The sequence below is a fragment of the Strongylocentrotus purpuratus genome, unplaced genomic scaffold (genome assembly GCF_000002235.5).
Source record: "Strongylocentrotus purpuratus isolate Spur 01 unplaced genomic scaffold, Spur_5.0 spur5_scaffold_21, whole genome shotgun sequence".
In the NCBI taxonomy this organism is placed as follows: domain Eukaryota; kingdom Metazoa; phylum Echinodermata; class Echinoidea; order Camarodonta; family Strongylocentrotidae; genus Strongylocentrotus; species Strongylocentrotus purpuratus.
The window spans coordinates 26,412,493-26,425,657 of record NW_022145607.1 but is presented as its reverse complement, the minus strand read 5'-3'; the positions used below and the strand labels follow the sequence as shown (position 1 = coordinate 26,425,657).

Sequence of the window (13,165 nt, the reverse complement as noted above, 5' to 3'; positions counted from 1 at the left end):
GCGAGTGTTCTAGTGAACATGGTTTTAAACTGATTGACCTGTAGGGATGTCCAAAAAATACTTGTAGACATTCATGGAGATTTAATTTGATTTGCATAACACGTACCAGTGAAAATATTGATATTTGAACCCATCAATGAAGCTGCCTGTGAATACATTACAATTGCTCCGCGAGATAGTCATGATTAAAAATATATTGCAAAATCATGTTTAACCTGTGTTTCAGAGTGCATTTATGATTATTTCATTTATAATGCACATCCATTAAGTTTTTGATAACTCTATTTGGAGCTGAAATATGAAGTATTCTCTTATTTGTGTCTACATAATTATATTTTAGATCAGTTAGTCTATATATGGACATGAGTTTTATGATGTTATTCATTGTGTGAATTTCTTTTTTCACCAGTATCTCATAAAATAGTTTTGCAAAGTATTATTTATTTTACATGAAACAATTATTGCTTGTACAGAGGTATGAACCCTGTGTGCTTTTAATACTTGCATGGTACTGGGATTGAAAATCTTGTCGACAAAACTACCCTCAAATGGCCAGCCTTGGACAACGTCTACACCTCTCCAAGGCCACGGTCAGCTATCCCCTTTGATCACTACCTCCTTTAAAGACCGTCAATACTACTGGGCCAGAGGGGATTAGACCACACAGCAAGGTCACTGACAGGTGGCTATCTCATTAACTCAGCTCTCAACTAACATGAGAAAAAGAGGATCATGGGGGACCAACAGGCACCAATTGGAGAAGTTTTCTATATAGAGAGGGAGCAAGTAGCTACAAGTAGGACAGTGGGGCTTTAATAGGATGAGTAACGAGGGGTTAAAGGAATAATCATGGATTGATGATTAAAAAAAAAAAGTTTTTGTAAGAAAAGTTTGTAGCCTTGACAGAGTTGATATCAAATGTTACTTATTTGCGATTGATATCAATCGCATCTACATAAGAGATACATAAGGAGACTACAAACTTGTGATTGATTTGGATCAATCATAAGTCTTTGTATTAAAGACGGGGCCCTGATGACAGAAAAGCCTTTGTTTGTTACGTGTGGCAACCCCACCCCTTAGTGAATTATGGATCTGTCATTGTACCATGTTAAATACTACAATTCACCGAGGTTGTAGTAGTTACCCCCATTTACTTCCTTCTAGGGTTCTAGGGAGGGACCTGTAATTGTCTAGGGAGCAAAATATATATACCTCAGTGAGATAGTTGTCCAAAGGGGATATAAGGGTCGTCATGGGTGAAATAACATACATGTAGCTATTGGAGAATTATTCACAAGGACAACTAACCCCATACTTTATGCATTAAAATGTACATGTATTTCATAGAGCAATTATCCCTTATTCATATCCTTGCTAGCTAGGGAGCTACTTGCTCATTTAGTTCTCTAAAGCTTGTTCAGATACGGCACGTTAAACCGCCACAAAAATCAGCCATTTTGTTGTTTTTATGTGGTAATGGTAATTATTGCGCACAACAAAGGACTTGCACATATCCAATGAGCTCTGCGATATAAGATACAGAAGTATGAAGCGTATCATGTCATTAAAAAATGGCCATGGTTTAGCTGCGTCGTATCTGAACGGGTCTTTTGGCTTAATAATAGTGGATAATCATTAGGAGGATGGGTGATGTAACTATCCAACGATTATCTGTCGAGGAATCCCATCTTTTGAAGAGCTGATATACAAAGGTGACGGTGTTTTGCAGAAAGCTGTTTACCGGTACTTTAAATTTCCCAATAAAATTCTTGTGGAAATCATTTTGAATGAGCATGCAAAGTCATTAAAAAAAAAGATTGGCATTACTCATTTGATGTACATGTGCGACAGTGGTATTAAAACACTCAAAACCAAAGTCTTACAACGTTCCTTATATTTACAGTTGTGAGAAATTGATTTGTCCCAATTTATGTTTCTTGAGAATGCGACATATTAAAGCTTACATCATACAGTATTCAACAAAGGCATTAATTCAACCAGTCCACCTTACATTCTTGAGTTATGAAAAATGCAATAAAACATTACCGGTAGATTTCCAAAGGCATGAGTAATTTAGTTGTTTACTGTACATGACATGAATTCATGAAAAGTTGAACATGTATAATTGACAAAACACTGACATCCCCTCTACAAAAAACTAATCTTACTCTCAGAAAATTGTATACAGTATTGACCCGTTTCACTAAAAACGGTGAAACAAAAGTGTATTTCATGTAGTCGCAGCTATGTCGTGAAAACGAAAAGCAAATTATATTTTTTTATAGCTTGCATCATGGCATTCATTTTTCAAAAGTTACAATGTATAAAGGCTTGTTCCGGTAGGACGCGGCAAAACCGCTGAAGTTTTATTAAATGATGACATGACGTTGAATAAGCTTCACGTTTTTCTACCTTGTAACTCTGAGCTCCATGAATAAGCGCAAGTCCTTTGTTGCACGCAGTTATTATTTCTTTACACGTTTAAAAAAAAACGTGACAGATTTTTTTTGGGGCCGTTTACCGAGTCATATCTGGAGAAGCCTTTAGGAAGCAAAACTCATTGTATGCTAGGTTTTTGCTTCAGTCACATGCAAAATGATATTTTGATTTGTCCATGTCATTGCTTTTACTTTTTTTTATTAATTTTCTTGACCATGATTTTGATCTATATTGCATGAAGTTCCCATGTAAATACAAAAGACATTTTATATAGAGTTTTGTAAATACACCCACAAATGTACAATACATATGTTCTTATGAACTAGGTGATACCGATTTTGTTTGTTTTGTCACCGACTTTTGCATTACATATATATGAGAGGGGTGAATAAATATTGATAGAAGATTATTGGGGAAATGCATTCCCCAGCACACAGAAAAGTGGTAGATCTCTTTTTGATTTGATGAATTGTTTTCATATTTGTCTAGAGTGGATGATATTGTAACTCAACTGTTTGGAGCTAGAAGGCTTTCATTCTTTGTATAATAATGAGTTAATGACCTTCTGGCTCTGGCAGGTGAAATGGCTGGTCACTTGCTGATGGTGCCTCATATCCTGTGAGACCTTGGGCACTATTACAAATTATTATAAAAAAAATAAAGTCTTATTCATGTAAAGGAGGATGAATTGAGAATGAGAGAGTTTGTGCTTGTGTGTGTGAGAGAGAGAGAGAGAGTAGGTGTGTATGTGCATGTGAATGTAAATGAGAAAGAGAGAGAGATAGCGAGATAGAGAACTAATGGGAGAGAGAGAGTGAAAGAAGGTAGAAGCTTCGAAGCATAGTGGTGCAATGTCACTTTTTCACACTATCCAACTTAACGATTATTTCAAGCATCATCATAATTAAATTTAACTCATGGTGGGAGAGAATTGGTAAAGTGAGTAAAGTCATTCTCAAATTCAACTGGAAATGGCCATTTTTCTTTCATCCCTTTCACCCTTCTCAACGTAGAGATAAGAAAAAAATATTACAACACAAACATGCAAGTCCTCTTTCTTTCTATATTTAATTAATTTCCATGTTTACAACCATAGATTTGCAAGTATTTAAGTCTCTATACCCTTTAAAAGATCTTTTCTATTTCTAACAATTTACCAATAATCAATTGCTTATAGTATGCAACTGCAAGGCAGTCACCAAAATTATAAAATACTTTTTAACTGTAATTTTTACTACAAGGTTCTCTTACAGTATTTATTAACTAAAGACTCTTTCCCCAACACAGTTGACAGTGAACTCATTCGTACTTACTGTTTTCATCAGATTAAATTACTGTAGCACTTTAATGTACATAAACCTTGTACAGAATCTTCAGTTATATGTACATGTATGCTCAAAATGTTTGAGCCAAGGCAATGAAGAATCCAATTGCATTGCATGTGCGCACTTGTCTACACAACTGCAATTCTTCTTGTATCAATTAAAGTCAGATTAGTAATGATAAAGAATCAAGATACCATATGATTGAGAAAACAAAAAGGCAGATTATGAAAATATTGTGATATTCTACTTAAGTATTTGAACCACATTATTTCAGAGTGATTGATTGATTGATATCTAATATCTATTTAAAAGATTGTTGAAATCCTACATTCTTCACGTACCCTAGCTTGCATGACCTCATGCCATGACCTCGTGCCATTAACAATTTACACATTTCTGTGTAAATAATAATAATAATAATAATAATGGGCATTTGTATAGCGCCGTCTATCTAGAAATTCTATACAGTGCATGTTACTTTTAGCAAGACTGTATGGGCCTATTTCTTATCATTTTGATGATTCCAAAAACTCACAGTATCGCCAATACTGATCTGCTACAAGATCAACCTTTTCCAATCAATTCCACACAGTTTCTTTTATAAATGAAATTGCATGACCAGAACTCAATCTTATCCTTAGCTCATCTAAATTTATCAATCATAGATAACTATATAACTAAATATATAACTAAATAACTAAATAAATACATCCATAAATAAAGACACAAAATTAAAATATATTTATGGCAATAACTATCATTAATCCATATCATAATTTCAACAGATATATGTGAAATAACAGAATACATGCCTCATGATGTAATTGATATCAATACACTTAAATACCTGAATAAACATTGCACATGATTAATGTTAAAGGTGATTAAGAAAATGAATTGCACGTATAATAAATTATAAAACCATCATAATCGTGATGATGAAATGTGATTATCTCAGTGGAATGATCAATATTAAAGCAGGAGAGCATTTTTTGGCAATGAGAACTGAATCTTGGAATACATACAGTAAGTAGTAGGAATTAATAGTGTTTGAATGAATTTTTTTCATAAATATTATATGCAATTTTTTTTTCTTCAGTTACAGAAATGTAAAAGAATGTTGGAAGAAATAAATCATTGTAAGTAGGTATTTGAGGGAAGTTTCTTGTGGCCGTAACCCAACTCAAAGTTGACCCTTATGTCATCCTCATTGCAAAGATATCAAGAAACTGAGTTGACAGCCATATTGAATTCTGATTTACCTAAATAGAATCAATATAATTATCAAAATAACCTCAAAGGCCTTATAACCCACATGTACCATACTTTTATGGTGGAGTTTGAACAAAGTAACACGTTTCTCCTTGAAATGTATTCACTACCCTATATGTGCCTGTACATAATGCACAATTGTGTATAATAGCCACAAAGATCGAAGTCATGTATTTTATAGTACATGTACTTTTATTTATATCTATACCAGAAGAATGTACATTATTTCAAAATAATGTAATCAAGGTTAGATTTGGTTTGATTTATTGGTATCTGCATCTTTTTTTTTTCTTTCTTTTTCATCAGACATTTTCATGAACATAATATGGTTTGATACAATATTTCAAGTGTACATAATTTTATACAGATAATATCCTAGATGTCAATGAAAATATTAGCTGTCAATACATGCACATGCCGTTATGTAAATAAATGTATTCAAAGCGTTGATTTGGGTATAATTATGAAAACAATCAAGATGATTCCTGGCCAATAATTTCTGTAGAAACCATGTGTAGGCAAATATGTATAATGTTAGGTGTTAGTTACAATAGTCCATACTCAGAAATAATTAGAAATATAGTATTTTCACCATAGTGTGATAGTAAACCTTTTTTTTTTTTAAATGGAAGTTCAAAGGGAAGGCTTATTCCTTATATCTACCCAAAAAGGATTATCTAATACACAAATAAGTTTCGTTAAATCACAACTTATACATCCTTTAATTATGCTAATCTAATCTAAAACTAAAGCTGTTCAAGAGTCAAGCAAATACAAAGTAATGTCATAAAATCAAATATAATCAAAACCAAATTCATGCACATTGTAGCGTGTAAATTTGTGGAATTTTCTAACTCTAAATGCAAACATAGATCTGTTTCTTTTACAGATTAAAAAATGCTCGTTTCCAAGATATAGACATGCATTTTCTCTAACAAATTTGAATACCTTTCCCTTGCTCTAAAATGATGTTAAGTCTATTTGTAATGTAATATATCAGCCTCTTACTAGTAGCAAAATAAAACAGCTGAAAATAAATTAAAATCTATCAAATGAGAATTAGAATACTGCACATCTACACTTGTGCCCTTTTCAATAGAAAACTTGCTTTTTGAAACTATCTTAAATCTGAGTAAATTCAATGACAACAAATTTTTCAAAGTAAGCAATATAGGTTGCCTTAATTTGGGATACATTAATGAATTGTCTGATAGCTGTTTTGTTAATAACTGCACTCATTATTAAAATGATTGGCCTGATTTTCTGTTTTATGACTTCTTATGGAATGTATCATTATATTGCACAGCAGAATCAAAATACTGTTTCTTTTTTCAAGGTTTTTCTAAGAATGATGCACAGGATAGTATAGTAAAATAAAACAGATCACTGTATTCAATCCTCCACAAAACGAAATACAGTTTGAATAATAAATGTACATTGATGATCATGAGACAATTTGCCTGCTCCACTTATTTTTTTTCTTCGCTATAATCTTCTCAGATCTTCTTAAACTTTACTTTAAAAGATCTACTTAATATATTTTAAATAATATAATATAGTACAATATAAATAAACAGCATAAGAAATAAGATTGAAGTAATGTCAAGATGAAAGAGGCAAAATCTCTATTAACCTATACGGTAGTAATCTACACACATAAAAAAAACAAATAAATAACCTTAAGAAAAAGTAAGCAATTTTTTAATAACCTTAAGAAAAAGTAAGTACAGAGCTATTCAGAACAACAAATCTACATAGTCATCAGTCAATGAAAACTACTTGTTTCGTAATTAACTGTTAAAGTACAGTGTACATTTGAAAAATCTGCAAGTGTAACATGGAATCAGACGATTCCATGAATGCGTGCGACCCTGTCCATGAACTCCATGACCCCTTGCCTGACCTGATCATTGGTCACATGACATACGAGCTGGTTGATGCAAGGGAAGATGGCTGGGAGGAAGGCGCTGAACTGTTCGTCCGGTAGGAGCTGTAGGAGCTTCAGCATTGTGCCCAGCATGTTGCCCCACGTCTGCATCTGTGCCTCTCCGTCCTGCAGGATGGACGACTTCTGTTCCTCCTGGATCTGCTTGCGGCGTTGGCGCTCCACCGGCGTCAGCTTGGCTGCCGCTTCCTTGGCCTTGATGCGGCCGTACATCTGCTCCTTGAAGGTGGGCTTCTTGACGAAGACGGAGCGGGAGTGGTGGAGCTTACGCTTCTTGTACTCCTGCATGAGACTCTTGATGGCCTTCTTGGTGGCTACTGTGTAGATCTGCCCTTCCTCTTCCCCACTGCTTCCTTGTTGTAACATCTTCTTGCGCTGCTCGATCACATTGACCTCATGCTCCCTGACATCGCCATTGACCTCCGACCCATACTTGACATTAGGAGTCCAATGGGAGGCGAATTTGAAACCTTTGGCTCTTGGAAGACTGCTTCGGGGTTGCCTGCTCTGTTTTGTTTCGCCATTGGCTTCCCTTTCCTTGTCATCATCCTTGTCATCATCCTCGTCATCATCAATGTCTCCATCAGACAGAGGATCATCCTCAAGTTCAAAGGTGAACATCCTGTCCCGGCTTTCTTTAGGTGACGTAGTTGGTGCCACTAAGAAAAAGAGAGCCATGTCTGAGGACAGAGGGGCCTCGTTCGTACCACAATTTGGGGTAACATGCAGCTGAATGAAGGAGGCACAGACATCATTACAGATACCATGAAGCCGCTTAATCAGCCAATCGAGATCACCCACGGAGCTAGGGTGAAAGGTCAAGTCACATTTCAGGTGCAAGTTGTCCACGCTGCTCACACTGCTGACACTACCCCTACTCTGCAAAGTTCCTGATCGCTGACGAGGGTTATCTCCATTGTGAGACGCAGTGCTCGGTGTCGTCTCTTCTGCTGGACCCATGTCCCCTTCTCCAAACTTTGTGACTTGCTCAGGACTACCCTCATGCCTGCACAATGCCCGTATGATCCCCTTGATGTGGGCCGCCTCCATTTTATTGCGAGGGGTGTGGTGGCAGAGCTCCAGGAGGGTATGGAGGTAGAAGGTAAAGCTCATGGCCCCTTGCCAGTACAGGTTGGCAGCCACCTCAAACCTGGCTACCTTCTGCAGGAGAAACTTCAAGCCTGGCCTGCTGTTGAACTCACAGGCAATCTGGTAGGATTGAACAAAGCACTCTAGGAGGAGAGAGAGGTTTCGGGGCGAGAGGTACGCCAGGAGGCCCGGTAGCGAAGAGTCGAACGGGGGAACCTTACTGGAGTTGGTAGTGGGGGAGGTGGGGCCATCCGCGCCATCGTGGGGGCTCAGCTTTGATGGCAGGCTAGTGGTGGAGATGGCGGTGTGCTCACCAGAGACTTGAATCTCAGAGCCATGGAGGAGGATGGTACCTAGCGTCTGAACTAAAAGCTGATGAGCCAACAGACCGAGGACTATACCACGGAAAGACACCCTGAGAAGAAAACAAAGTTAGATCATGTAATTTAACATTCATAAATATTCTAACCCCATTAAAGAGTAACACAAACACATACAAAATACTAAATAAAGCTCTGAATACAATTGTTATCAAGGTTCAACTTCCACAGGATGCACAAAAACATTGATAAATTTCTTCCTACAGAATAAGCATTTACTTGACAATTAATGATTTTACTCAATACATATAGTATAAGTTAAGACAGAATATGGGATAGTACCTAGGGCTATGAGTCCTATTCCAGAGATACTGGAGACAAAATCATTTAAAATACTTTGTATTTCTAATAAAATCATCATAAATGAACATGATTATACATTAAAAAATGGTAGCTTCTTATTCCATAGGAAATCATGAGAAATTTATATTGTACCTGGATTTAATTTGATCAATATTGGTGGTGAGGTCCGTATCAGGAGGATAGATGATAAAGATGAATGACCTCGGGTCATCCTGAGGGGTCATCTCCATGGAAAGAGGTCGCTGGGAATCCAATTGGAATACCTACATGTAATGGAGAAAATCATTGGTGATATTCACAGCACAATCTGTAAGTGAGACGTTTTCAGTCGCAAAACTTTGACGTTTTACTTAAATCAATAAATTCTTAGTCTTACAGACAACAGGAGGTTATGATTTAGGAAAATTGAATAAAAGGTCAAGCAAGGTATTTGCTAACTACTCTATAAACAAACAATAATGCTCTGTGACTTCTTTATCATTCATTTGTATTGCTAGCAGAGTATCAATACTCAATGAACAGGTTCCTGTACATTTTGACTTTTCCAGACCTATGTAGCAGAGGCAGGATCAAAAGGGCACCCTGTCTTGCATGTGCACATAAATACACTTTACACCTGAAGAATTCATACCCCTTGTGAATTTGATGTTTTGTTTGTATTTCATAACTCAAGAATGAATGGTGGATGGTTGAATTAGGGCCTTTGTTGGATACTTTTAGATATAAGCTTTAATATGTCACATTATCAAGAACATAAATCGGGACAAATTAGTTTGTCACATAATTGAAAAATTACAAACCTTGCTATGAATAATTTACTTTTTAACTGACAGTATATATAATCAGGTCTCATATATGATGGTTTCACCTGTTGTGCAAGTTGTTGCAGCCTGAGGTACTCCATATCCGTCACATCCTTGCGAGCGGCTACCTTGACAGGGCAGACATCGCCCATGAAGTCGTCTGAACCGGACTGGAAGCAGGACATGAGCTGCCTGATGCTTCGGAGGCTGGTCGCCACAGCTCGCTGCATGCCATTGCAGGCCACAGTCCACATGTCATGGGTGAAACTAGGACCTGCACTCAGTAACAGATGTCTGCGATGATATTTGTTAAAAATGAGAAAGATTCAAGAATGGAAACTAAGTGATTGATAAATTGGTATCAAATGATTATGCATATTTTTTTTCCTATCATGCAAATATCTCCTTTTACAGTTATCATTAAAAATCATAAAGGAATGAATCTGCAGCACATTCAATCTAAATGAAAAATGAAGCAACCTCATGATTCAATCTGCATGATTAAAGAATTTTTACAGCTGATATCAACAGAGGTAAAGCATGCAGAAAAAAAAACTGTTTGTGTGATAACCCAAACTAAGAAGATGCTAATATCATTAGTTCCAAATCTCTCAACTGTGCTGCTTTTGATTTAAAGCCACACTGCACTACTTGTAGCTACTTGCTCCCTCTATTTAGGAAACAATGCCTAAGCAGTGCCCATTGGTCCCCCATGATCCTCTTTTTCTTATGTTAATTGAGAGCTGAGTTGATGAGATAGCCACCTGTCAGTAACCACGCTGGGTGGTCTAAACCCTCCTGGCCAAACTAGTATAGACAGGCTTTAATAATTGAATATGTCTTTGGAGCAACCTACCTGATGCAGGAGCATCCTAGCCTGGCCACTGATTCATTGGACTGCCCTATGCACTCCACCAGGATGTCCAGCATCTGCTTCAGCATCAGGCAGCGGCCGTTTACCGGTGGCAGCGGTGGGATATCCTCTACCCCATCCGTACTACCGGCCGACTGGGAATTCCCCTGAGTGTCCGACTGGGAGTTCCCCTGAGTGTCCTCCTGGGTCAGGTGCTCCACCACCAGGTCGGTTGCCAGGCCGCATGCCTGCTTGAAGTTGGCCGTGGTGGCGTCCCAGGTGGAGTGGACGTGGCGGTTGCGACGGACCCAGGAGTGCATCATGGGCAGGAGCAGCTCGGTCACGGCGTAGACACCAAACATGGGGCCTGAGCCAAAGAGAAAATAGAGAATATGGATGACCTAAATTGTCAAATAAAGGAAACCAAAGCTCTCTAGAAATTTATCTGTCGAATGCAATAAGGAATTTAGAATCCATGTGCAATTTTACTATCTAAAGATTCCAGTCAAAGAAGAGCTTTACACAAAAGCAATATCATTTCTTACTGAATCTTTTTCCATTAAAAGAAGCTAAATGTAGAGAATGAATTTAAAAAAAAAAAAAAAAAAAGTAGGTTTGTGGTAGATTCATCATTGTTAATTACTATGTTGCCAAAAGTTAAATCACTTCAAATCAAATCAACACAACTAGTGCTCAACTATCTCCTTACCAGGATTGACTGCCATAGCCCTCAGGAGTTCAAAGAGCAGCTCCAGAGTAGGGGGTTGGTATCGTCTAGGGCAGAGGGCCACTGCTCCCGTTAAACCCTCCAGCAGAAGGAACCACACCCGGATGATGCCTGTGTAGTCGTCCACCGATTCCATGGCGATGGGTTGGAAGAGCGCATCATCCACACCGAGGGATGACAGCCCTCCATTTCTGGGAGATGTGGGAGAGCTTGGGAGAGGAAAGGACCTAGACAAGCCCAAGAGAAAAAAATGCTACTGTCAATCTATTCCTAGAGAAGTTGGTATAGGTTTCCTAATTGAAATCTTCTTTACTTCTATCACTAACTTGAATTGCCTAACACATCATATAGATGAAGGACTGAAAAAAAACTCATTTTGTTCACGAAATATGAATTGTTCATTTTAATCCTTTTGCCTCAACTTATTACAAACACGCAACTCCCCCAAACTGCCTGATATCAGCCATGTTGTTGTTTTACCACCTACTAAACAGCAGCATGGAGTTGTGCCCAGTTTCATGCATCATCTTGGTATCTTATGGGGTTCCCTTGCTCAATTCTATATTATAGAGAATATCAAGTTACCGACAATGGAAGGTGTTACTTTAATTGCTTGAGCACCTTATCATGGAACTTGGCTAAATCCTGGGTAATAATATGATTGCAGGGCCATCAGGGAGAACAGTATTAATACTGATGAGGCTACCCTTGATAAACAAGACATATTATTCTTATTCTTATAATCATTATTATTATCATAGTGGACCACGTGTACAGATTGAGCAAGTTGGATTCAAATGAATGCCAATCCATGTTCAGTAGCTAACCTTTGCGGGGACAGTTCTCCTGCAGGAAAGCTCTCCCTGGCTACCAGCCTGATGGAATGTGCTCCCCTGAACATCGGGCAGGATGGCATCTGGTGAATGGAGGCAAGAATCTTGTGGCACCGGTGAAGGTAGTTGAGCGCGGGGAAGCAGAGGTCGAAGACGCCGTAGGTCATTGGGGGTCGTTGCTGTGGGGATGAGGGCTTGGCCTGAGAGCCGCTACCGTCACCTTCTTCAGCCTCACTGCTGGTTTCTGATATACCAGCATTGTCTTGAAATAAACATTTATGATAACAAAATATGCATTTTAATGGTAAAGGCAGGAGTGGAGTTATAATGGAACTACATGCTTAGATAACAGTTAAGGTTCCTTCAGAAAAAGCTTTTTAAAAATGTTGTTTCCTTGTTTCAGTATTCATCTTAATGTTCTACTTTCAACCAATATTAGTACTGATAACTCATCAAATTCACATACATGTACTTGTAAAGGTAGGGTTTTCATCAGAAAATCATTAGCTTTTATTGCTTTTTGTATTCTATCTCACTTCATGAACACCTGGCTAGAACATTCCACTTCTGCACTTGTTACTAGCTATCATAAATCATTAAAATAAACTATCATGCTCCATGATTCTTCTATTCATTGTCTGTGGACATCTATGCAAAGTTATCTTTTTCATTCTTTGTATCTTCGATCTTATTTTTCTTTCTATCACATTTTCTAAAAGATACCAGTTAACAAGTTGTTGAGTTTACATCCAAATATCGTTGTTGTATAAACACGTCAGTTTCAACTCACTTCCACCCCTGACGAACTTAAGAAGACACAGTATGCAGTCGATGGCAGCATTCGCAAACACAGTCACATTATCGGTGTTGAGGAAAGCTTCAAACACGTTGCACACCGGGGCCAACGGATGTTCCGCTCTGTCCGGTGAATCGTCCGATTCATGATGCTGATGGGGCTGCATGCGCACCGCTCGCAGTGCTCCAAATAGAGGGCGCCAGCCAGATTTGATGTTTGAAAAGGACCCCTCAACGAGCTCACATATTGAAGAGACGACCTGACAGGGATGAAAAGATTATACAGTCAAACCTGCTTTAGTGACCACCTGTCTACAAAGACCACATTTGTTGTTTCCCTTGAAAAATGGTTTCTTATTGAAACATGTTCTAAAGGAATCTGTCTACAAAGACCAATT

The 13,165-nt window shown here is 37.8% G+C and overlaps 1 protein-coding gene across 1 annotated transcript in view; it reads right to left on the bottom strand.

Moving 5' to 3' along the window:
* Window positions 1-6,711: 6,711 nt before the first annotated feature.
* LOC115918915 (brefeldin A-inhibited guanine nucleotide-exchange protein 3-like) overlaps window positions 6,712-13,165 on the bottom strand; it is a 31,817-nt gene continuing 25,363 nt past the window's right edge. Inside the window, exons 24-30 of the mRNA XM_030994283.1 lie at window positions 12,763-13,027; window positions 11,967-12,234; window positions 11,122-11,366; window positions 10,416-10,779; window positions 9,625-9,853; window positions 8,889-9,019; window positions 6,712-8,488 (exon numbers count right to left, since the gene is read on the bottom strand). Of these exons, the coding sequence (XP_030850143.1) occupies window positions 6,883-8,488; window positions 8,889-9,019; window positions 9,625-9,853; window positions 10,416-10,779; window positions 11,122-11,366; window positions 11,967-12,234; window positions 12,763-13,027 (3,108 nt within the window). The 3' untranslated portion in view covers window positions 6,712-6,882. The remainder of the gene's footprint in view (window positions 8,489-8,888; window positions 9,020-9,624; window positions 9,854-10,415; window positions 10,780-11,121; window positions 11,367-11,966; window positions 12,235-12,762; window positions 13,028-13,165) is intronic.